The 26,580-nt window shown below is 44.6% G+C and overlaps 1 protein-coding gene and 1 non-coding gene across 5 annotated transcripts in view; one reads left to right on the top strand and one right to left on the bottom strand.

Annotated features, from left to right (window-relative positions):
- The window catches only part of TIAM2 (TIAM Rac1 associated GEF 2), a 240,326-nt gene that overhangs the window by 87,842 nt on the left and 125,904 nt on the right, over window positions 1-26,580 (bottom strand). For all 4 annotated transcript variants that reach the window (XM_060419854.1, XM_015097499.3, XM_042253662.2 and 1 more), the window contains 5 exons: window positions 25,482-25,917; window positions 22,221-22,393; window positions 20,996-21,220; window positions 7,390-7,575; window positions 6,156-6,302 (listed from right to left, as the gene is read on the bottom strand). In XM_060419854.1, the coding sequence (XP_060275837.1) occupies window positions 6,156-6,302; window positions 7,390-7,575; window positions 20,996-21,220; window positions 22,221-22,393; window positions 25,482-25,917 (1,167 nt within the window). The remainder of the gene's footprint in view (window positions 1-6,155; window positions 6,303-7,389; window positions 7,576-20,995; window positions 21,221-22,220; window positions 22,394-25,481; window positions 25,918-26,580) is intronic.
- TRNAS-GGA (transfer RNA serine (anticodon GGA)) lies at window positions 1,489-1,560 on the top strand. Its single transcript has one exon. It is a non-coding gene; the product is annotated as a tRNA-Ser (tRNA).

Here is a 26,580-nt window from a genome sequence, read left to right as displayed (position 1 = left end):
TCGTGACATGGTACAGGAGACTGGGATCAAGACCATCCCCATGGAAAAGAAATGCAAAAAGCAAAATGGCTGTCTGGGGAGGCCTTACAAATAACTGTGAAAAGAAGAGAAGTGAAAAGCAAAGGAGAAAAGGAAAGATATAAGCATCTGAATGCAGAGTTCCAAAGACTAGCAGGGAGAGATAAGAAAGCCCTCAGAGATCAATGCAAAGAAATAGAGGAAAAGAACAGAATGGGAAAGACTAGAAAGCTCTTCAAGAAAATTAGAGATACCAAGGGAACATTTCATGCAAAGATGGGCTCGATAAAGGACAGAAACGGTATGGACCTAACAGAAGCAGAAGATATTAAGAAGAGGTGGCAAGAATACACAGAAGAACTGTATAAAAAAAATCTTCACAACCAAGATAATCACGATGGTGTGATCATTCACTTAGAGCCAGACATCCTGGAATGTGAAGTCAGGTGGGCCTTAGAAAGCATCACTATGAACAAAGCTAGGGGAGGTAATGGAATTATAGTTGAGCTATTTCAAATCCTGAAACATGATTCTGTGAAAGTGCTGCACTCATTATGCCAGCAAATTTCGAAAGCTCAGCAGTGGCCACAGGACTGGAAAAGGTCAGTTTTCATTCCAATCCCAAAGAAAGGCAATGCCAAAGAATGCTCAAACTACTGCACAATTGCACTCATCTCACACGCTAGTAAAGTAATGCTCAAAATTCTCCAAGCCAGGCTTCAGCAATATGTGAACAGTGAACTTCCAGATGTTGAAGCTGGTTTTAGAAAAGGCAGAGGAACTAGAGATCAAATTGCCAACATCCGCTGGATCATGGTAAAAGGAAGAAAGTTCCAGAAAAACATCTATTTCTGCTTTATTGACTATGCCAAAGCCTTTGACTGTATAGATCACAATAAACTGTGGAAAATTCTGAAAGAGATGGGAATACCAGACCACCAGACTGCCTCTTGAGAAACCTATATGCAGGTCAGGAAGCAACAGTTAGAACTGGACATGGAACAACAGACTGGTTCCAAATAGGAAAAGGAGAACGTCAAGGCTGTATATTGTCACCCTGCTTATTTAACTTCTCTGCAGAGTACATCATGAGAAACGCTGAGCTGGAAGAAGCACAAGCTGGAATCAAGATTGCCAGGAGATATCTCAATCACCTCAGATATGCAGATGACACCACCCTTATGGCAGAAAGTGAAGAGGAGCTAAAAGCCTCTTGATGAAACTGAAAGAGGAGAGCGAAAATGTTGGCTTAAAGCTCAACATTCAGAAAACGAAGATCACGGCATCTGGCCCCATAACTTCATGGGAAATAGATGGAGAAACAGTGGAAACAGTGTCAGACTTTATATTTTTGGGCTCCAAAATCACTGCAGATGGTGACTGCAGCCATGAAATTAAAAGACACTTACTCCGTGGAAGAAAAGTTATGACCAACCTAGATAGCATATTGAAAAGCAGAGACATTACTTTTCCCTGGTGGCTCAGAGGTTAAAGCGTCTGCCTGGAATGCAGGAGACCCAGGTTTGATCCCTGGGTCGGGAAGATCCCCTGGAGAAGGAAATGGCAACCCACTCTAGTACTCTTGCCTGGAGAATCCCATGGAAGGAGGAGCCTGGTGGGCTACAGTCCATGGGGTCGCAAAGAGTCAGGCACGATTGAGCGAATTCACTTCACTTCACTTACTTTGCCAACAAAGGTCCGTCTAGTCAAGGCTATGGTTTTTCCACTGGTCATGTATGGATGTGAGAGTTGGACTGTGAAGAAAGCTGAGCACCGAAGAATTGATGCTTTTGAACTGTGGTGTTGGAGAAGACTCTTGAGAGTCCCTTGACTGCAAGGAGATCCAACCAGTCCATTCTAAAGGAGATCAGTCCTGGAAGGAATGATCCTAAGGCTGAAACTCCAGTAGTTTGGGCACCTCATGCGAAGAGTTGACTCATTGGAAAAGACTCTGATGCTGGGCAGGATTGGGGGCAGGAGGAGAAGGGGACGACAGAGGATGAGATGGCTGGATGGCATCACTGACTCGATGGACGTGAGTTTGAGTGAACTCCGGGAGTTGGTGATGGACAGGGAGGCCTGGCGTGCTTCGACTCATGGGGTTGCAAACAGCTGGACACAACTGAGCGACTAAACTGAACTGAACTGGTACCTAGTACATCAACCCTCAGCCCAGGCAGTACTAGTGGGAAAGAACATGTCTGCCAAGGCAGGAGACATACGAGGCTCACTTTGATCCCTGGGTCAGAAAGATTCCCTGGAGAGGGGCATGGCAACCCACTCTAGTATTCTTACCTGGAGAGTCCTATAGACAGAGGAGCCTAACAGGCTACAGTCCATAGGGTTGCAAATAGTAGGACACAACTGAAGCAAATTAGCACACACAATATTCACTGCATTTAGAATGTTATATAAATTCATTCTTCAGTCGCTCAGTTCATGCCCAACTCTTTGCAATAAACTGCAGCACGCCAGGCTCTTGTCCATCACTATCTGCCAATTCCCAGAGCTTGCTCAAATTCATGTCCATTGAGTCAGTGATGTCATCCAACCGTCTCATCCTCTGTCGTCCCCTTCTCCTCCTGCCCTCAATCTTTCCCAGCATCAGGGTCTTTTCCAATGAGTCAGCTCTTTGCATGGTGGCCAAGTATTGAAACTTCAGCTTCAGCATCAGTACTCCCAATGATTATGCAGGATTGGTTTCCTTTAGGATTGACTGGTTTGATCTCCTTGCAGTCCAAGGGACTCTCAAGAGTCTTCTCCAAAACCACAGTTCAAAAACATCAATTCTTCAGTGCTTGGCCTCCTTTATTGTCCCACTCTCACATCCATATGTGACTACTAGAAAAACCATAGCTTTGACTATACAAACCGTTGTCAGCTTTTTAATATGTTGTGTAGCTTTGTCAGAGCTTTTCTTCCAAGGAGCAAGTGTCTTTTAATTTCATGGCTGCAGTCACCATATGCAGTGATTTTGGAGCCCAAAAAATAAAGTCCGTCGTCGTTTCCACTGTTTCCTCATCTATTTGCCATGCAGTGATAGGGCCAGTTGCCATGATTTAAGTATTTGAATGTTGAGTTTTAAGCCAGTTTTTTCACTCTCCTCTTTCACCTTCAAGAGGCTCTTTAGTTCCTCTTTACTTTCTGCCGTAAGGATGGTGTCACGGGGATGTCTCAGGTTATTGATATTTCTCCCAGCAATCTTGTTTCCAGCTTGTGCTTCATCCAGTTTTGCATTTCGCATAATGTACTCTGCATTTAAGTTAAATAAGCAGGGTGACAATATAGTCTTGACATACTCCTTTCCCAATTTGGAACCAGTTCATTGTTCCATGTCCAGTTCTAACTGTTGCTTCTTGACCTACATACAGGTTTCTCAAGAGGCAGGTAAGGTGGTCTGGTATTCCCATCTCTTTAAAGAGTTTTCCAGAGTCTGTTGTGATCCACATAGTCAAAGGCTTTAGCGCAGTCAATGAAGCAGAAGTAGATGTTCTCCTGAAATTCCCTTGCTTTTCCTATGATCCCACAGATGTTGGCAATTTGATCTCTGGTTCCTCTGCCTTTTCTAAATCCAGTTTTTATGTCTGGAAGTTCTCGGTTCGTGTACTACTGAAGCCTGGCTTGGAGAATTTTAAGCATGACCTTTCTAGCATGTGAAATAATGCAATTGTTGTGGTAGTTTGAACATTCTTTGGCATTGCCCTTCTTTGGAATTGGAATGAAAACTGTTCTTTTCCAGTCCTGTGGCCATTGCTGAATTTCCAAATTTGCTGGCATATTGAGCACAGCTCTTAACAGCATCATCTTTTAGGATTTGAAATAACTCAGCTGTAATTCCATTACCTCCACTAGCTTTGTTTGTAGTAATGCTTCCTGAGGCCCACTTGACTTTACATTGTACATTTCCTAACACTGCACAGGAGGCAGTGATCAAAACCATCCCCAAGAAGAAGAAATGCAAAATCATAGAATGATTTTCTGAGGAGGCCTTACAAATAGCTTTGAAAAGAAGAGAAGTGAAAAGCAAAGGAGAAAAGGAAAGATATACGCATCTGAATGCAGAGTTCCAAAGAACAGCAAGGAGAGATAAGAAAGATTTGAGAGACTAACACTGAAACATGTACATTACCATATATAAAACAGATGACCAGTGCAAGCTCAGTGCATGAAGCAGGGCACTCAAAGCCTGTGCTCTGGGACAACCCAGAGGGATGAGGTGCAGAGGCAGGTGGGAGCAGATTCAAGGCAGGGGACACATTTGCACCCATGGCTGATTCATATCAACGTATGGCAAAAACCATCACAATATAGTAATTATCCTCCAATTACAATAAATTGTTTTAATAGGTTAAGTGAACAATGCAAAGAAATAGAGAAAAACAACAGAATGGGAAAGACTAGATATTTCTTCAAGAAAATTATAGATTCCAAGGGAACATTTCACGCAAAGATGGGCACAATAAAGGTCAGAAATGGTATGGACCTAATAGAAACAGATATTAAGCAGAGATGGCAAGAATTACACAGAAAACCTGTACAAAAAGTCTTACTGACCCAAATAACCACGATGGTATGATCACTCACCTAGAGCCAGACATCCTGGAGTTATATAAATACCAACACTACAATTAGCTTCATATCTTTTTAAAACAAAAATGTTCACACAAAGGCTTTTGCTTCTCATAAAATTTTACATTAAGGACATTTACCATATATGATGGGGTAAAGACCATATTAAGCTTATATCATATTAGCTAAATGTCAACATTTTATAAGCAAATTACCAAGATATTTATTGTTGTCATTTAATTATATAGAATTTGCTATCTTGATTAAAATGAGAATTTGCCTCAAAGACATTATTTAAACTTCATAGAAGTTGAATTCAAAAAGATGAGCCCAGCATTAGCCAATGGTGTATAGTTAACCATAATCTATAATGAAGAAATGTTTTCATTTATAACCAACAAATGATTAATTTCACAATTGAAGTACAAATAGAATCACAAATTTTCAACATGATATCATTGCTGATTGTGAGCATACAAAAACAGTGGCCAAGTAAAGGGTTGCATGTATTTTTGCTATCTTTCAATCAACCAATCCACTTCCTACTACTTCCGCCTTTACTGCTTTAGGGTTATAGATAGGTCACAGAAGCTGATTCTCTCCCTGCTATTCACCTGTTTCGTAAGTTAAATGTGTATATCCATATAAAATTAGAAAATAAAGTTCACAAAATGTGACCTTCTCTGCCAGCATATTCAGAATAACAGCTATCTGTCAGAAATAAAAACAAGAACTTCCTTGGACTTCATCCCATTTTCCCCATTCACTTAAATGACCAGCTCATTTTGTGATCATTTATCTTTCCAATAGTCTTACAAAAAATAATAATCCTAAAACATACCACTCAGCAACATAAAAAATCATCATCACATACTGTATTAGCAGCATTAGGAAATATTTCAGACATGAGTAATCAAAACGTTCCAAAAACAATTCACTATCCATGGGCCACCTTTCAACAATACGTGCTCAGGCTATTTTTACTTGGCATGTTTAAATAGCCACTCATCCTCTTTCTAGGATAACAGGTAGCAACAATGGTCCAGTGTTGTAGGATCCAGGTAGACCAAGCCTCAGCCTTGACTCTCAGCTGCCTCAGGAACAAGGAAAGGAAGTGACTTCACCTCTCCCTGTCTCTGGCTTCTCATCTGTAATAAGTGATGACACAATGCCTACTTCGTGTCATACAGATGAAATTAGCAAAGGGTCTGGCACTATCAACAGAATTCAGCTGCTGTTATTCTATTATTAACTTTACATGTTGGTTATAACAGAAAATCTATGACAATTACTCCGAAAGGCAATGACGATTGCAGATGCTTTTCTGATGAGTCTTACCTTTGCGTTCCCATGTGCTGCAGATGTAAGGTGTGAATACCTCTTTGGGAGTGCCAAAAAGAGAGTGAGCAACTTGAGTGTTTTCTTTCGGGGAAAAAAAGTTAATGCTGAGACTGCATCCCTTTGAAGCAACTTTGATCTCATTCTGAAGGCTGGTGAACATTTATGATTCACAGCATATCATGGATTTCCCGCTTGGTCTACTGTCCCTCCCATGCCGAGCAACTCACCTGAGTTATAGACGGTCTTTTCTCCTTCCCTTTTCTAGCAAGTGTGTCCAGGCCTTTTAATGAAGAAAACAACCCCTTCTTGTGTCTCCCCCGCTGAGTCAGTGAGAGAGTTCTTTTCCGAAGGGCAGAGTCATCTCTAGAACATACCTGATTTAAAACACAGTTTAGAAACATCATAAAGTGCGTTATGTCCTAACAGGAATAAGCCCTGCTTGCTATAAATGTTAGTTGCTCAGCTGCTCTTTGCAGCTACCATGGGCTACCATGGGTAGCCCACCATGGGTAGTCCATGGGCTACCCCATGGACTGTAGCCCGCCAGGTTCCTCTGGCCATGGAATTGTCTAGGCAGGAATACTGGAGTGGGTTGCCATTTCCTCCTTCAGGGGATCTTCCTGACCCAGAGATCCAACCCAGGTCTCCCTCGCTCCAGGCAGCTTTTCTACCATCTGAGCAGCCAGGTGTTCTGACCAGTCCCCAGAGTTACTCCAAGTCTGACATAACAGAGGCACGTTCACCAGAGATCTCTTATCTAGATAACGTAAGTCTAGCTCCCACAGTCACATCTCTCCAGGGTGGGCAGTAGGGTTCGCAGAACCACCTTCAGACCCCAGACTGAGCCAATGCTATCCACGGAAGCCACCCACGCAGAAACAATCTCAGAAAACCCAGTGGAACTCTCGGCAGAACAGATCTAAGTACCTTCAATCAGCCCTTCGATTCTTCACACCACTGTCCCTACTCCTCAGGAATTCCACCTTCCTGACTGTACAAGGTGGAACAGACAGAAGGGCAGATGCAGATGGGAATACTTGGTAGCTGGGTACTTGCTTGCATGCTCAGTCGTGTCTGACTCTTTGTTACCCCATGGACTTTAGCCCTGGGTCGTCTGTCCACGGGATTTCCCAGGCAAGAATACTGGAGTGGGTTGCCATTTCCTTCTCCAGGGGATCTTCCCAACCCAGGGATTGAACCCACATTTCCTGTGTCTCCTGTTTTACAGGCAGATTCTTCCCATTGCACCACCTGGGAAGCTGGATTCCAAGAACGGCAGCAGAGAAGCTGACACTCAACAGCAGGATGCCAACCCTCCCTCCCCCAGCACCGGGTCCCTGGATGGCCCTGGTCAGTTACTGGGTTAAGTCGCAGCAGAGCCGAGTGTCAACCAGCTGGAGAAAGGTGAGCTTCCGCAGTGCTCCCTGCATGCTGCTGAACCGCCTTTCCTTGGAAACTTACCAGAGCGTGGAAAGAGGAAACTGACAAGATGCCCAGCCGGCCCAGGGCCAGCTTGGAGGGGCGGCTGGCAGCAGCAAGGAGGCTCTTGGGGTTCGGCAACTCCCCGCCCTGCAGGCTGGCCAGATAGCAGCGCATCCTGAACAGATCCATGTGAAACTTCTCCAGGTTCTGCTCCCATTGCTGGATCTGTTTAAGCAAGAATAGGATTAATTTAAATAAAAATGAGGCGTTTTCATAGGTCTAATTGAAAATGTGACTCCTTTCACAAACTTTAAGGAAAAAATCATTTAGATGGTGTTGCATGGCTCAAATGAGCCTTCCCTGCTTGCCCCATCTCAAGCCCTCCCGCCAAAACCAATGGGGTCAGGCAGCACTGTTCTACATCAGGATAGCCAAAGACAAAACCAAACCAGTGGTCCCAATATGGTGCCATGGCATGACCTTTGGAGAACTCCAGCGCTGAAAACCATGCTGGCTTAAGGCAGGATGCCCAACTCTAAGTCAGTTACTTTACTTTGCTATGGTTACATTCAGTCTCTGATCTTAAACCAGATTAACTGAATTGCACACAAAGAGATGCGGGATCAATGGAGGCAGTGATTGCACATTTCTGTACATTCTCAGAATGACTCGTGAAACAAGAAAGAGCAGATGAACTTCAGGCATAAGGACAAACAGAGCTTTTACTCCTACTTTAAGTATACTGGGGAAGAATCACCATTTATACGTCTTTATTAAGACACTTATAGGGCTTCCCTGGAGGAGGAAGTGGCAACCCACTCCAGTATTCTTGTCTGGAGAATCCCATGGACAGAGGAGCCTGGCGAGCTACAGTCCGTAGGGTCGCAGAGTCAGACACAAGTGAGTGATTAACACTTCACTCCGCAGTTGCTTCATGTTGCGTTAGATTCTGCTGTACAGCAAAGTGAATCACCCACATATACGCATACATCATCTCTTTTTTGTATTTTCTTCCCAAGGGAAGCACAGTTCCAAAAGATACATGCACCCTAATATTCAGTGCAGCACTGTTCACAATAGCCAAGACATAGAAGCAACTTAAATGTCCATCAACAGAGGAATGGATAAAGAAGTTGCAGTATATAGAGATATATAGTGGCATATAACTGGGCCAAGGTCTTCCCCGGTGGCTCAGTTGGTAAAGAGACTGCCTGCAATGCGGGAGACTTGGGTTCAACCCCTGGGTCATGAAGATCTCCTGGAGGAGGGAATGGGAACCCACTCCAGTATTCTTGCCTGGAAAATCTCCATGGACAGAGGAGCCTGGTGGGCTACAGTCCATGGGGTTGCAAAGAGTCAGACATGACTGAGTGACTAACACACAGGGCTTCCCTGGCGGCTCAGTGGTAAAGAATTTGCCTGCCAGTTCAGGAGACACAGGTTCAATCCCTGATCCAGAAAGATCCCACATGCCTCGGAGCAGCAAAAACCCATGTGCCACAACTGTTGAGCCTGGGAATGACTACTAAAGCCCGCACACCTTGCAATCTGTGCTGTGCAACAAGAGAAGTCACCACAATGAGAAGCTCATGTATCCCAACTAGAGAGTTGCCCTTGCTCTCCACAACTAGAGAGGGAAAAGCAAACAAACAAACCCGTGCATCAGTGACAACTCAGCACAGCCAAAAATAAATTTTAAAAAATGTTTAAAGACACATATAATTATTTACAATATAAAACTTTCAAGTATTCTTCAAAACTGAATTCATAAATTGATAAAGAAATGCAAACTCTGGGGGGCCACTCTCCCTTGTTCCAAGGATGTCAAAGTATGTTATATGTAAGCATTACCTTCACTTAAACATAAATGAATAGGCAAAGAAAGGCTCTAGGAAGTTGCCAACACAGAGATTCAGAACAGAATAAGAAGTTGGGCTTCAAAGAGTGTTCAGAGGAATCTCGAAATTCAAGGGAAGGTCTGTAGTGAAGCCTTAACAACGATTTCCTATGAGAGCTGTGTCATTTCATTTGCAGCAACTGCATTTCCAGTTTTGCCAAGCTCTGCACCCAAACAGATCCTAACCTTTCACAGTATACTTTCCAGGTCAATCCCTGACCCTGAATAAATGGTATTTTGAAGGATCTCTGAAAAGGAACACTGTTTGCCTCCATCTCCAGAGAAAAGGCAGAACAAATTCTGGGTGCTCTTTAGGGTCCGTCTAAAAGACGCTTACTCCTTGCAAGGAAAGTTACAACCAACCTAGACAGCATATTCAGAAGCAGAGACGTTACTTTGCCAACAAAGGTCCATCTAGTCAAGGCTATGGTTTTTCCAGTGGTCATGTATGGATGTGAGAGTTGGACTGTGAAGAAAGCTGAGCACCGGAGAATTGATGCTTTTGAACTGTGGTATTGGAGAGTCCCCTGGACTGCAAGGATATCCAACCAGTCCATTCTAAACGAGATCAGTCCTGGGTGTTCTTTGGATGGAATGATGCTAAAGCTGAAACTCCAATACTTTGGCCACCTCATGCGAAGAGTTGACTCATTGGAAAAGACTCTGACACTGGGAGGGGTTGGGGGCAGGAGGAAAAGGGGACGACAGAGGATGAGATGGGTGGATGGCATCACGGACTCGATGGACATGAGTTTGAGTGAACTCCGGGAGTTGGTGATGGACAGGGAGGCCTGGTGTGCTGCAATTCACGGGGTCGCAAAGAGTTGGACACAACTGAGCGACTGAACTGAAGTTCTCTGTATCCATTTCTTAGGAAGATCACTGCACAGCTTTATACAGGAAAAAAATATTATGGCTACAAGATCTAAACAAGTAATTTGTTGATTTATCCTTGTTTGTCAGCAAAACAACAGAATCTCCCAGAGTGCACTGGAAAATCTCAATCTCTAATCTAACTTCACTGACAACACTGTATGACCTTGCTAGTGATGTAATAGCCCACTGACATCAGCCTTGAATCAATACCAGTATGACCTAATGGCTTTTAAAACCAAAAATGCCCAGGTTTTTACTTGATGAGCCTACTCATTAGGTATGAGGCCCAGAAAAGCAGACATTTAATTTAAAAGCATCTCTAGCAATTCTGGTACCCAGCCTGAGTGAGGACCACTGTTTCAGACTAACATGGCAGATCAAATTGAACAGCAAATCTCTCTGTAGTCTTACCATATTAGAGAATTCTCGATTCCAGCAGTAATGGATGGCTATTATGTAACCACAAACTACACCGACTGAAAACTATAATACCCAGCAAAAACTACACCCCCAGTTCTCACAAATATCTATACAAGCTAATACCTGAAAATCTGCAATTGTAGACACATTCTTTTGTCTTTTAATAACATGCAGATACTAGGTTGGGTAATGTATTCAAGCCTATCTCTCATTTATAACTCCATGTGAAACAGCTGATGAGATACTTCTTAGGGGTTCTAGAGAGAGTGGAGATATGAAAGGAAAATAAACCAGTGAGTTATTGGGTACCAGACAATACAGAAGCCCATAGCATCCACAGAGGAACAAAAAGACAAAATAGCAAATAAAATAAAACCCAGGTCCAGGTCAAACACTATAGATCAGGGAAGATGACAATCTCATATTATCACTGACTTCTGCAGTTTACAAAGCTTTTTTTAAAAAGCATCACTGAATGTATTTAAATAACCACACATCAAAGCATCACTGGCAAGAAAAGACAGCTCTGTCCTAAACAATACACAGGGAATCTCCAAATTCTGTCAGAAACATTTTGTAATCTTTAGCACACTCAGACTTCTCTGCTCAAAACCCTGGGACAAAATGCAGGTAAGTTCACAGGAGGAATATGGATTCTGATGCTTAGGTTTGTTGAAAGAAAGAAGGGGCTGGGAGACTCCAAGAGCCCGAAGCAGATCCTACAAATATCAAGAATTTCGTTAATATATGTGACTATGTTTCAAGAGAACTAGTATCTCAATCAACACTGCATGTTATAGAGAGCATTTTTAACCTAAACTTGGTAGTAATGGTTAATTCTATGCATCAACTTGACTGGGCCACAAGGTGCCCAGATGTGTGGTCAAGCACTAATCTTAGTTTTTCTCTGAGAGAGTTCAGGGATGAGTTTAACACTTAAGTGGATAGACTGAGTAAAGCAGACTGCCCTCCCTCATGTGGGTGGGCCTCGTCCAATCAGTTGAAGGCCTGGCTAGAACAAAAGGTCTGACCCTCCCCAAGCAAGGCAGAATCCCTCTTCTGTGATGGGCCTCCAAACTGGGGTGCCAGCTCCTTTCCTGGCTTTTGATGACTAGAACTGAAACACTGGCTCATCCTGGGTCTCAGGCCTGCCCGGCTTCAGATGCGAACCACCCTGTCCACTCTCCTAGGTCTGCAGCTGGCTGACTCACTGCAGATCTTGGGACCTGCCCATCTCTGTACTCACAGGAGCCAATTCCTTATAATGACTCTCTTTATGAATGTATTTTTTGCACATCGTATTGGTCCTGTTTCTCTGGAAAACCCTGACTAACACGACCTTCATTCCCGAAGTGCTCTGTGGCAGAGTAAGCCATCATTAGTCACACATCTAGTGCATGAGTAAGGACAATATTTATCTTGTTTTAAAGGTCATGGTTCTTTATGGACAGAATCAGAGAGGTTAAATGAGGATCTGAGCCTGGAGAAGTAACAGTGATTTTTCTTTCCATAGGCTCACCGCAGTTGTAGAGAAGGACATGGGAGAATATGCAGGTAAAAGTCTGGTGAGGACATGGATTCAAGTGCTTGGGTTAATTGGAGAGAAGAGAGAAGTGCAAACACCAGACCCATGAGCTAATACAGATCTTGTAATACCGGGAATGCCAGTGGACACAGGCATTCCTCAGCAGAGGACACTGAGGCTCAGGAAGGAGGTGACTTGACCAGGGTCACACAATAAGCTGCCCTTCCAGGCTGGCCAAGGCCTAAAGCTGATCCTAATGGGAACAGCACGTGGGAACAGGCTTCCATAGAGCACTTAGAACACAGCCCCTGAGCCCAGGTCTTCCTGCTCATAAGGCTGGTGGTGTGCACTGTCTAGTAATTACTGTGCAACTTTCATTTAAATTTTCATCTAATCATCAACTATGTTTCTCCCCACAAATCCTCAGGTGTTCTACACAGAAGCTGTAAGACTATCTGCTCTCTCATTTGGGCAAACATCTTGCCTCTCAATTTCCTACCAGCCTTGATATTCAAGTTTGGTCCAAATTTAAAGTAACATTAACTAAAAGGAAAACATGTTCTTTATCCCTTTATCCCTCAAAGGATGAGATAAAGATACATTCTTTTTAAATGAAAGAAACAGAAGACAGTTTTGTATCTATCATACATGCTACCTCAGAAAGTTTCATCATTATGAAAACACTAATACCAATCTTACATTTATCAGGGAATTTCTAGAGATTTTTTTCCTAATACGATCAAAACTGAAAATGCCCCAAATCAGTTCCCTTAAACCAAGACAGTTTCCCCCTTCTTTCTACATTCTATTGTGCCTAGACGTTTTTAAATTTCATCTGGACATGAAAATTAAAACTCAACTGCTATGTAGCTTGAGCTTTCATTTCTTAGCACAAAACCCAAAATTAATATGAATGCAAAGGAAGTTTTACCTTTCATTTTTAAAAAATTATTAATAAAAGATTGAGGAAAACTCCCATTATTAAGCACTGACACAAACACAATGCAAAAATTTCCTCTTTATGGCTAATGTATCTATGTTTATTTAATGAGCTCAGAAAGGCTATGGTCCACTCTAGAAAGTGGGAGGGAAAGGAGATGAAGGCTAATGCTAAAAATAACAGATGAATAAGTGATGCATTAAAAAGATGACAAGTACATTCCTGCCACACCCGACACTCCTAGAAAAATATTTTCTACCGTTTAGCCATCTGATCACAGTATTCGGTCATTTGTCCCTTTCTAAGTTGGTCCTAAAAGATAATTCATTTTTCCTTTTTTGGCAGTGAGTTGAAAAACTCCCATACAATATTTTCCAAGCACTAAAACCGACCTCCACAGAAGAACCCAGCTAGTAACACAGAAAACACTGGAGTTAACTGGTAGGTAGAGCAACCAGCTACTGGTTTAGAACATTGGTTATGTTTTATTTTTCCCTTTCAGATATTCACATGCCATCAAACTCACTTGCCAAATGCATTCATAATAAATATATTTCCCATCATATCCAGCTGAAACATTCAAGTTAAGAAAATAAGCAAATTAAAGATTAATTTCTACTTGCCACAAAACTGTGCATCAGCTGGCTCCTTAGCCAGCAAAGCGCAATCGGATTCACAAATCTTTTTGCGAGGCTGGATCCCATTAGAAGCACAGATCTGTGTTCAAGCTCGGACACTTGACACCATGTGATGACACTGAACCATTTCCTTCATCTGTCCCAGCGTCTACACACTCACCATCAGATGGGTGATACAGACACCCTGTACACACTCACCATCAGATGGGTGATACAGACACCCTGACCATGTGGAGTGACTGTAGACTCACACAGGATCCCGGCCTGAGGAGTCCTGAGCGGTAGCCTTGGAAACCATGAGGATGAAGAGTGAGACATGAAAGGAGATGCTCACTGGTGAATCAAAGAGCGAAGCCCGAAGCAAAGGAGCCAGGAGCTGGTGAGGGGCTGGGGTGGGGACCAGCCCAGGGAAGAGGAAAGGAGACACAGGGGTGTCCACGATCTATCTGGAACCAAGTACCAGGGAAACAGATGGTGGGGGACGGGCAGTTACTCATCCCTTAGGAGCTCTTATTTTATTCTAGGAGCGACCTTATGCTCAAAGGGATAATTACAGAACAGTGTGTGAGACAAAGAGCGACCCTGAAAATTATCGGAGCATAGTAGGGTCCCTGATGGAGGGGTGGGGAGGGCGGTCAAGGGCAGCTCCTTGGAGGAGCTAAACCCTTCATCACTGTCAAGCAGGGATGAGTCCAATGATAGGGGAGGGGACGGGGCAGTCTGCAAGTAGCCATGTGGTCCACGTGGGTCCTCTCTGCCTGAGGGAAAATCCAAAGAAAGAAGTAGAACCCACAGGAAGTTCGATGTTGCAGCTAAAGGTCAAGGAGGAGAGATGTCATCAGGGACTTTATCTTGTAAGCAACAGGGAACTACTGCACAATTTTTAATCCCAGGAATCTGATGGTCAGATTCTCCTGTTAGATGCAAACCACTCTGGCCTTGTGTGGCCCAAGCACCTGAGGAAGGGCAAAACCAGCAGCCTCTGCAGCCTTAGAGAGAAGAGAGAAGACAGTTCTGCTACACCTCACCTCTCACCACCTACCCAGCATGTGCTGAAAATTCAAACTGCCAGGATGACCGCATCATTTCAGAGCACTCTGCCTTGGCTCACGCCAACCCCTGGCCTGGAATTCCCTTTGCTATTCCTCTCCTGATTAATTCCTCATTCTTTGAGAAGCAATTCAGGCATCGCTCCTCCAGGAAGTCCTCCCTGACTACATAGGAGGCTGAACTCCATATGTGTCTTTCACAACACTCTGGAATATCATCTGCTCTGAATTCATTCTATTATGTCAAAATTATGTGCTTAGCTGTCTATCACCCTGCTTAACTAGGAGCACCCTGAGGGCAAAGACAGCGTCTTCTTCAAAATCCCAGTTTGCACGCTCACCTGGCCCAGAGTCTGAACTAACTGGATGTTAACTTTCCATCCGCAGAGCTTCCTCTACGTGCCACCCCTCCAGCCTGCTGCAGGATGCCTTGTGCTGCCTAGCCCCTGGTAATCTGGCCTTGTCTCCCTCAGACCCCCTTCACAAACACACTCCAATGCTTTGTTCCCCGTATTGCTTCCATGCTACACCCCCTAGATCATATTTTCCTCAAGGTTTTGTTCCTTTTGTTCCCTTCACTGCCGTTTCCAGTGGTCTGAGCTCAATCCATCCTCTTTTTTGATTTTAAAACTTTATGCAAGGGCTTGCCTAGTGGCTTAGTGGTGAAAAGTCTCCCTGCTGATGCAGGAGACATAGGTTCGATCCCTGGTCCAGGAAGATACCACACGTTGCAGAGCAACTAAGCCCGTGTGCCACAACTACTGAGCCTGTGCTCTAGAGCCCGTGAGCAACGACTACTGAGCCCACGTGCTCTACAACAAGAGAAGGCACCACGATGAGAAGGCCTCGCACCACAACTAGAGAGGGGGCCCTGCTCTGCAACCAGAGCAAAGACTGCACAGCAATGAAGACCCAGCCCAGCCATAAATAAATCAATATTTTTAAATAAAAAAACTAAGGAAATATTGAAAACAAAGCCCATGGTTCACAAAACCCAGTGCAGTCCCAAACCCACCAGCTGACAGTTTGCTCCTTCCAGGGTTATCACCTCCCTGCTCCTAACTGACCCCAGGAGGTGAGAAAGGCCCAGATAGAGTCAGGATCGGGAGAGGGAGCCATCCGGGAGGAGGCCAAGATCGCCTAAGGGTGGGGAGGTTTTATTCACTTGTTTAAAATAATAAATGGAAAGGAAAATCAAGTACTAACTGGACCTAATTTACAGCTCCTCCTCCCTCAGAACTTCAAAAGGAACTGCCTTGTGGACAGTCTGCTCCCAGTTGGACGTGCCCAAATGCAAGTGGCGTCATCCCGCCCCAAAGAGTCACCAAAAGGCCTGTGGACAAGAGCACATGATGGTCTCTTCTAAGCCAAGCATGTCCCCACATGACGGCTTGAAACTCGGCTGTTATTACTGCAATAGTGACTTTATCTGAAAAGGGAACTGACAAGGAGCTCCTCCAACCAAAGCTCTTCAAAGAAAACCTGTTCAGAGACTTTATCTCGCATGATGTGATGTACATTCTCAGTCCAGCTCTCATTAGGTGACAAGTTGACTAGATCTGGGGTTCTTTGGATCTCCGGGGAAAAGTGCTGTGTAAATAAATTATTTCCTTGTATGTAAAATAAAATAGAGTGAGGTTGAGAGTTTTCAATGGTAACTGGATAAACCACTGCTCTTTTAAAGAAGTTCTTAAAAGGCATTTTAGAGAAAACTATATACTTCTGGGATATTTAGGAGATCGTGTTCTTATTGACTGGATTTGTAAATACTTTTGCCTTTATATGTCATAGAACATTCTCTAGTCCAAAACCATCTCATAAAAGTAATCCTAAGCACGTGCCTGCTTCCCCCCGATTAATGCTTCATACTCTGTGCCTGCAAGTATAGAGAAAAATAGTTTTTTTTACAACCATCTAGCAAGTGAGTTAAGAACAGTGGGCACAGCAAATGTAGCTCACGTTACCTGCTGCAAAGCCCTCTGGGAAAACATGAATAAATTACAACCTTAAAAACTGTGGGTCTGCTAAGGAGAATATTTTCAGGTGGAATGCCTAAAGATCAACCCAATTGTTTCTTACCAGAAATTCAGTAGCATAATATGAGAAGGTGACTGTGTGCAGGGGAAGGGATCAAGGGAAGGGTGTGGGGGAAGGGGTGAGAGCAAGGGGGAGGGGGGTGGGAGAAGGGAAAACCAAAATGAAAAATCAGTAGTATTAGCACAGTGCTTTAAATACTCATGCAATGATTCTGCCAGAGAATGCACATGGGTCACAAGTTATAATTACCATAATTCTTTAAAAGAGTTCCTCTCCGGGCCATCCAACCACCAGAGACACTTGGATCTGTGTAGGGGGGCATATAAAAGTAATTCCCCTCTCCCAAGAAAAAAACAGCACCAATTTTGACATCATAAATGAAGCATTTACCAACAATGAAAAAAATTAATGAAGATTTAGTTTTAATTAATGAAAAATTTAAAAGTTAATGAAAATTTAAATTTAAAAAAAAATGTTTGCTTGGACTTCTTGTGGCCACAAACAGAGAAAGAAAACAAGAGGCCAAAAAAAAAAAAAACATGCCAGGACCAGCTCAATGTTGCCCAATTTCCCTTTCCTCTCCCTGGACCTAAACATTTGACAACACATAAGGACCTGAAAACTCTAAGTTGGATGTCCAGGAGATTAAAGTATGGCTTTAAATGTTAGCAAGCCAGTTAAAACCATACCTTCTGCCACTACAATCAGTATGAGAGTCTAACTGGGGCACTTGAGCCCACGAGCTGCATCTCTGATGACAGACAGTCTATCGTGGCTTTTGGATCCTGGAAATTCAGGACCACGAGGGAGACATGGTGTGAAGAAAACCTTTCTCCTCCTCCTCAGGCTTTTGTCATGTGAATTGGGACACAGCATCACATCCCTGCCTGCCCCAGACAGAAAGCTGGGAGGTCAGGGCCTGCCCCAGGGCCAGACTCTTCCCAGACATGCGCCGGGCCAGGCTCTGGGGAGGAGGCGGCCAAGGGCAGAGATGTGTCTGTCCCCCGCAGATGCAGCCTTTTCAAAACCCCCAAAACCTTCCACTCCCACCGTTCTCCTTGGCAGCTTCAACTTCCTTTTCAGTTCCTGGGCAAAACTATCAATATGTTCTAGTTTGTAGTTAGCTAGCTGTCACTCGTTAAATAAAGAGCATATTTTGGAACTTCCTTGACCATCCAAGGGTTAAGACTTTCCTCTGCAAGGGGCACAGGTTCAATCCATGACTGGGGAACTAAGATCCCACATGCCACACTATAAATAAATCTTCTGTTTGAGGAACATTTCAATTCAGATGCATAGGAAACTATCGAAAATGATGCATTTGGAGGAACATCTTCCATATAAATTGTTACACTTCTGTCTTGCTACTCTGGTCCAGACCTTCGTAGCTGCACATGTAGAGCAGGGTCATTCTGACTCCTATCCAAGCCACTGCCAGATTAATCTTCCAAAGAGGATGCATTCATCATGCTTTCATCACAATGTAAAAACCCATGTTCCTCCCTTAGGTCTAGAGGCTTACATCCCAGGTGTTATCTCACAGACCTGAAAAAGCTACACCAGTCCCTGCCCCACCAAACCTCCATCTCTTCATCCCTTTCCAGCCCACATCTCGGCTCCCGTGTGCTCAGGAGACCCAAGCCACTACTCTGTTACTCCTACATGTGACCCTTGAACAATAAGGATTTGAACTCCACTTATACACAGATTTTAAATAAATACTACAGTACTATATGACTGTGGTTAGTTGAAAACAGAGGGCCAACTATAAGTTATATGTGGATTTTCGACTGCCAGAGGGTCAGAGCCCATAACCCTTGTGTTACTCAAGGGTCAACTATACCACCAAACTGTCCTACCGTGTGCCACACTCTCTTCCCAATAGGGTTTAGCTTTCATACTTACACATCTCTTGCCAATTTTTTAAGGCCCTATTCTTCCAGGAAGTTTCCTCCACCTCCTCAAAATCACAGCACAAGCTCAACCCCTGATCCCTCGCAGCATGTGATGACTATGCCCTAATTTACATCATTCTAGAATATTCATTAGTTTCATGCTTATGAGGCCTGCTTACTAACTAAATGATACATTTCTTAGAAACGGGATCTGTATTTTAAAATTATTTTTATTTGTTGAAGCTATAGGCATCTATTAGGTATGTCAATACCTAAAGATGGACAAATAGTGAGAGGGAAGAATTGGGTAGGGAGAAAGACAACACAAGATGTCAGAAAAAGAGAAGCAAAGACAGATCCAGGTATCACCAGGAAATCCATTCAACGGCACCATCATTTAGAAACACCTGATGAGGGGGCAGGAGATAGGAATTACTTGGTTATTTTACTATTGCCAATTGATAGATTCCAAATTCTTAGTGTGTCACAAATATATCGTTTGAATGCAAGCCTTTCATCCGTTTCTTATTTACAGCCAGGAATTTCTTACCACACATTCTAAGTTCTTCATGTATATGCAGACAGTAAAAAAAATTCTAAGCAAGGTTAAATATTCAGACACAAATAGAAGACTATTTGTGATTTAAGTCAAATGCTGCAGACAAAATTATTTCTATGGGGAATCTAAATTGTTGTGTTGCCATGGAATTTTTTTTAAAGAACCTAGTCTCTCTATAATAATTTACAAAGTGAAAAGGACAAAAGATTCAGGCACACGCCAATCCATCTTCAGCCTATCCCTCTTCAAGTTCCCAAGTCATCGGACACTGGTTTTGAAGGGGACTATACTGGATACTGCTGGGCACCACCTGATTCCCCTTTGAAGACAAAGGCATTCTTCCCCTCAGCTGCCCATGGCTCACAAATAGGTCTCTCTTTGGGAATCCGCCCCCACTGAAGGCAGCTACCTTGATCAGTTGACATGGCATGCCCCACTAGAAGCAAGCAACTCTGAATTGCCATCCCAGCTGCTAAGCCCCCTGTGGAACCAGCTCCGCACAATTCAGAACCAGAGTCTCTCCTTAATTCCCTGATTGCTCAGAGGGTAAAGCGTCTGCCTGCAATGCGGGAGACCCAGTGTTTGATCCCTGGGTCGGGAAGATCCACTGGAGAAGGAAATGGCAACCCACTCCAGTATTCTTGCCTGGAGAATCCCATGGACAGAGGAGGATGGTAGGCCACAGTTCCCGGGGTCGCAAAGAGTCGGACACGACTGAGCGACTTCACTTCACTCCCTTACTCCTGAGAGCATTCCTAATAAAACTCCTCACATGCAAATCTCTATCTCAGTCTGTTTCCCAGGGAACCTGACTGAAGAGATGGGTGCTAGAAATTTCACTGACACTTAAGTGTTCAGGTTGTCTGAGGAAAAGAAGACTGACACTAAGCTGCTTCCCACCCTGTAAAATGCAAGCAGCATAGAAAGTAGCTGCTTAATTACTAGATGAATGTGGAAACAGGCCAAAGAAAGCATTTTCTTTAGCACCTCATCTGTTAGGAAAAACAAGCCAAAAAATAGTATTTTTCCCCCAAACCCACAGATACAGGAATAGCTATGTTATACAAAACCACTGAAGGCTGAGCACCAAAGAACCAGTGCTTTCACACTGTGATATTGGAGAAGACCATTGAGAGTCCCTTGGAGAGCAAGGACATCAAACCAGTCGATCCTAAAGGAAATCAACCCTGAATATTCATCAGAAGGACTGATACTGACTTTGGCCACCTGATACAAAGAGCCGACTCACTGGAAAAGACCCTGATGCTGGGAAAAATTGAGGGCAGGAGGAAAAGGGGGTGACAGAGGATGAGATGGTTGGATAGCATCACCAACACATTCAATGGACATGAGTTTGGGCAAAGTCCGGGAGATAGTGATGGACAAGAAAGCTTATGTGTTGGAGGTCGTGAGGTCACAAAGAATCAGACACGACATAGCAACTGAACAACAACCAAACTGTTTTTGAAGCCATTCTCTGTATTAGAATCATACCTAATACATATTAGAATCCAGTAGTTTTAATATACAAATTTTGTTCCAAAAATGACAATATTCACAGAATCAGCTAAGCAAACAGGAGCTCCTCAATACGAGGAAACAAGATTTGGTCATAAAATGTTCCACTATCCGTATACAGCCACCAAAGCAGATCTTCTTTCCCATGTGACAAAAGTGCACCCATTTAAGTACTTGAACCAAGAGACCACAGAAACTATTTCCGCCATAGGTGTAAGAACCAGCTCCCCCATCCGAGTTTGCTGCAAGGGAGGTGAGTAACGGGAGGAGACACTCATAGAGAATCTGTACCTGGTTCTCTATGGCCTTCCTGTTCTTTGGGTCGCTCACCACGGACAGCTGTAACTCCGCCATCTTCTTCATCTTGCTGTCCATGTCGATCTTCTGGAGGAGGTTTCTGGTCTGGTTCTTCAGCAGCCGGACTGTGTCCTCTTTGCCGTGTTTCTTTGCAAAGAGGGATGCGCAGGCCGAGTGGATGGCGGTGACCCAGTTCTCCAGGTCTGTCTGGCTGGTGGCCTAAACATAGACAGGGCGAGGGGTAGGGAGGGGGAAGAGATTTGGAACTGTTTCTCCACAAAAGTGTTCTCCCACGTGGCAGCCTGGGCTTGGATATGTAAAACCCCCAAATACCTCCACTTCATAAAAACTCTTTAAGTTTAAAAAACACACTCAACACAGATCTGCAGGCTTCTGTGACTCCAGAGGGCCTGAGAGAGCATCAAGGGTGTCACATGGCCCCACATATGACGGGAAGACAAACCAGAATCAAGCTGTTCATGCAGCAAGAGAGTAACAGAGATACAAAAAAAGAAAAAACAGGGTATATTCACGCAGTGTACATCTCGTTGCTCTCTAAAAGAGCAGGCTACCTTCATAATTTTAATAAGATGAGGAAATATTAGGAGCAAAATGCTATACATTTTGAAACCTGGATATGAAATTACATCCATGGTATGGACTCAATTATGAAAAATTATAATAAAAGAACATTTCCAGGAGGACACAATAATATTAAAATAGTTGTCTGTAAATACTGAGAATTTGAGTGGAATACTGGAAATACGGGGCTTCCCAGATGGCACTAGTGGTAAAGAACCTGCCTGCCAATGAAGGAGACGTGAGAGACACGGGTTTGATCCCTAGGTCAGGAAGATCCCCTGGAGGAGGGCACGGCAACCCACTCCAGTATTCTTGTCTGGAGAACCCCATGGACAGAGGAGCCTGGTGGGATACAGCCCATGGGGTCTCAAAGAGGCAGACACGACTAAATCGACTTAGCATACGTGCAGGCACACAGGCACCCAAGAAATGCTTGCTGGGTGAACAACTGAATGGTGACAGCCCCACGGTGCCTGGCAGTCAGCAGAGGCCAGTTCTGGTGCTTAAACTTTAATCCAAAGTTTAACGGCTTTTACTTGATTCTATTGCTAAGTCATGCCTCTTAGTTCGGATCCTTCTCGTCCTAACAAGACGTAAGATCTCGCCTCCACCCTCCATTTAGAAAGCTCAGCAGTACCTGGAACAGGTAGACATCCCCGAAGGAGTTGCTGAGGCAGAAAACATTTTCCTTCTTGGGATGTTCCGGGACAGACTGCACTATGCTGTCTTCTGCAAACAGGGCACAGCGGGGGGCACTGCTCTGATCCATGGAATTCTTCCCGTAGGTCTCGTAAAACAGCAGCGTGCATCCTGTGAAAGAGAAGAGCACAGTACGGCCCCTGTCACAGGTCCTGAGGATCCATGTAGGAAAGGAACGAGAAGGGATAAAAGGGAAACATGGTCACACAAGGTTACAATGGAACCCAGCACAGCATAGAAATCAGGAGGAAAAAAAGGGCACGACCCCAGCTCTGCCCCCAGGAACAGCATCCCTGAGGCAGTGCTTTCTCCCTCCCTGGTACTCTCTGATCTCTTGAGTACTCTGAGCAGGGCACTGAGCAATCTCTCCTCCCACAATCAACACACATCCAAATGCAGAGAGCCTCTTAGAACAAGGGGAAGGGGCGTGACCTTTATGGCCTGGCAGGCCTGAGCCAGTGCCTTGTTCCAGCCACTGATGTACTTACAAATAACCCTCCCATCTTTCCATCAGGAAACGTCTGATTGATGCTATCGCTGCACATAAAACATCCCATGACCCGGGCACCTGAGGACCAGGGTAGCGGTGCCAGCTCCACCCCAGTCCAAATTCTTTCCAATAGTTCCCTTAACACTGAGCTCCCAGTGGCCGGGGCTTGAATCATTCTATCTAGAGGAAGAAAAAGTCATTTCGGGCAGATACCAAGATGCTGCCAGCCCTAGCACCCCACCTATTGTGTGTTCTGAGGGACAGTTTATCCCCCCTGCCAACATTCTGCCCTGGAAGTCCCCTGCAAACCACACGTAAATCCACTCATTGGAAAAGACAGCTGGAAAGCAGAATCACCCTTGTTAAAGTTTTATTACATCCTCTAAACCCTAAAAAACATGTGTGCCCTTAGCATACCTATACATTCAATGTAGGTGGGCAACCAGACGGTTGGCTGATAGCTGCTCTCTTAAAAGCACTGCTTCAACTTTATTTACATAGATACTTCAAAGATAATTTTAAAACTCTGCTTAAATGTATGTGTGTGAGTGTGCGTGTGTGTGTGTGTGTGTGTGTGTGTATATATATATATATATATATATATATATGCTTTTAACTACAATTAAACCAAACAGTTAAGCTCAAATATTACAGCTTGGATTCTAAGCCAAGAAAGCTGAACTCAACATACTGAATTCCCAGAGGCATAGAAAACCACATGGGATAGGTTATGCTGGGGAGGGGGGGGGGGGGGGGAATCCTCATGCCAAGCCTGGGCTGCAAAGGAAACAAAGCGATGTATGCTTTATAACACTGTCACCTAGAGAGCATCCTTTATCCACGGGGCTTCAAATGCTTAACAAGCAAGGGTCCAGGCAGGCCCGTGGCTCTTACAATGGTCAGAGACAAGTCAGGACCATCCGTGCCCCGGAAGCCAGCAGCCAGAGGCTCCCTGGGCAGCTGCCAGGATGGGAGACAGTGTTCTAGAGATGTCCTCTTTCAACCTTAAGTGACACCTACCCACACCTCCCCCAGGGGCCTCCAACCACCTGGCACTACGAACATCTCCGGGAGCACAAACTCTGGAAAGCACTAGGTTTCTGGTTTTTCCCTTCGTGTATTCTTTACACTAATTCACCATCAGCTTGTGTTCTACCTCTCAGTCTTGTCCCAACCTCTGATAAACCAGAATAAACTCAGTGTCTCTTCCCGTAGACTGCTATACTCACTGTCACCCCAGTTCTCAGTCCTCCAGGTTAAATGTTGCTAAATCGTTGCCATCTTCCATATAGCACAGCTCTACAGCCCCTTGGTGTCACCAATGGCTGTGCGTCTCGAAGCAGGATATGGACACACAGACGCACACTGCCCCCCCCCCAAACCACCACCATCATGGGTCTGCGCTGGGGGGTTTCAAAGCCACAAGGCAGGCAGGGAAAGTGTCTTGCTTTCAGCGTTTAAAAGCATCCATTTTAATAAACAAACTTCACGTTGAAGAAAAGTGTCTGACACGCTCTAGAGCCACATCACCCTCTCGCGCACTTGGGTAGTTCTTTGATCATTAAACCTGAAAAGCATCAACTTATCCCTTAAAAATGTTATCTCGCTGGATCCAATCCATTATTCCAGCTTTCCAAATCTCTTCCGTCCTTCCGCAGAAGACCCCGCCTCCCCCAGGGGGTTGCCCTTTGCCTTCCTCAGCCACAAGGTATCACGAGGATCCAATCGAGAACTGGAAAAGAGGGCTGCACCTGTGAGGGATGCCGAGTCTCGGCTTGCATAAAACCTCCAGTTTGCTGGGGGAAGTTGTTACCTAGTGATGAGATGGCATCTCCGTGTCCCTTTCCCAGAGGGTGCTGGGTAATGAATTGATGCCAGCTCCCCAAAGCTCACAATTTCTAAATATGGGGAGCACTACAGATAGCTCTGGGCCTTTCACCTGCACTCTGTGCAGCATGCCCCCCATTTCTGCCTTCTCCTGTGACAAGGAAGGGTGCCAGCTGCTAATGAGGAACCACACCAGGTTCCTCCGACAAAGAGTCTCAGGACAGCTGTGCAGAAATGCCTGGGGCTATGGGGTTGCTCGGTGTTCACATCTGTATAAATCAACACGATCCTGACTCAGAGCCTCAGATCACTTCAAATAATCTATCCATCCACAATGTGAGAGGCAATTATAATTTTTAAATGGTAAGGCTTGTGAAAAACTTTTATCATCCTCACAGAACAAAGGCTTTCTCCTATTTCCTCTTAGCTCATCAATGTGGAGTGACACAAACCAAATGACGCGGATGAAATTCTTCACTGTACAAGCTGGGGAGGACTGCCTCTCTGGGGTTCTGAACATGTGCACAATCCATGCTCAACATTCCAAATAACTCAACTACACCTGGTTACTTATCCGGGGCTCCCCTCCCATCCCCCAAATGCAGGACAAGTATTAAAAGAGTAGTACAGAAACCCCTATAAAATAATAAGCAATAGTTGTTACCTTCAATTATCACTCAATAGAATGAAGGATGCATACGACTGTTAAATGAACATATTATACAGGTTTGAGAAGATATTTTAGGAAAGCAGGCTGGAAGGTTCTAGATCAGATGCCTGCACATGAACTCCAGTCCAGCCTGGACTTGCTGACATTTCCTAGGAAAGAGGAGAGCAGAGGAAAGAACTCCTGGGACCCCCTGGGTGGTGAAGACCACGTACCTTTAAGTGTCACCCAATACTGCTTCCATTTCCTCCGGGCCACCAGTTCCAGCTTCCTTTCCTTCTGCAGAGTGACGAGGGGTTTGAAGAAGAGCCACCCAGCTTTGCGCACCACCCCTTGCTCCTTCTCAAAGAGCAGGTCCAATTGCTCCAAAGAGCTGAGCGACTCGCTGCTGGACTCAGCCGTTTCCGTGGACGTCTCAAGGTTCTCCGTGTTGGTCCTGCTCATTTCCAGCTCTCGCATGAAATTCTCGTAAATGTTCTGCTGGAGGGGGTCGCTGCCGATCGCATGAGCAGATTCGCTTCTATGGGACAGGATCTGAGTGGAGCCCCCTGACCACAGGGACACAGACCCCTGGGGGGGCCCCTGCGTGTCCACGTTCAGCCCATCCGAACGGCTGTCAAAGTAGTCACTGCCCTCCTTGGACCTCGGCTCCTGTGAGCAACGAAGATGACCACCCATCAGAAGTTACGTATAGCCAAAGCACCTCTTCCCCAGCACAGCGTGCATGTGATAGTGTGGCTTGCTAATAGAAATGCTGCAAAGCAAGTCTTTTTTTAAATGCAGCAAGTCTGCAAACCAGAAAGAATCATAGAGACAGTACTGCCCAAACCAGTGTATAGGGAGGGGAGTCAATGCTTAAAAAGTGTAAACCAACCATCCCTGAGCATCCTAAATCTAGGGCTAAATCCAGGTGGCACTAGTGGTAAAGAACCCGCCTGCCAGGAAACATAAGAAACACAGGCTTGATTCCTGGGTTGGGAAGATCCCTTGTAGGAGGAAATGGCAACCCACTCCAATATTCTCACCTGGAGAATCCCTTAGAGGAGCCCGGTGGGCTACAGTCCACAGGGTGGCAAAGAGTTGGTCACAACTGAAGCAACTTAACATGCACACATCCTAAATCTAACTTACACTTGGCATCAAAAAATGAGAGTGAGCTCAGGAGGGCTTCCCTGGTGGTCCAATGGTTAAGAATCTCCCTTCCAGTGCAAGGGATGCAGGTTCAATCCCTGGCCGGGGAACTAAGATCCCATACGTGCATGCTAAGTTACCTCAGTCATGTCCAACTCTTTGTGACTCTATGGACCATAGTCT

This window comes from Ovis aries, chromosome 8 (genome assembly GCF_016772045.2).
Source record: "Ovis aries strain OAR_USU_Benz2616 breed Rambouillet chromosome 8, ARS-UI_Ramb_v3.0, whole genome shotgun sequence".
NCBI classification, from domain to species: domain Eukaryota; kingdom Metazoa; phylum Chordata; class Mammalia; order Artiodactyla; family Bovidae; genus Ovis; species Ovis aries.
The sequence above is the reverse complement of the archived record's forward strand: the minus strand, read 5'-3'. Positions and strand labels throughout refer to the sequence as shown.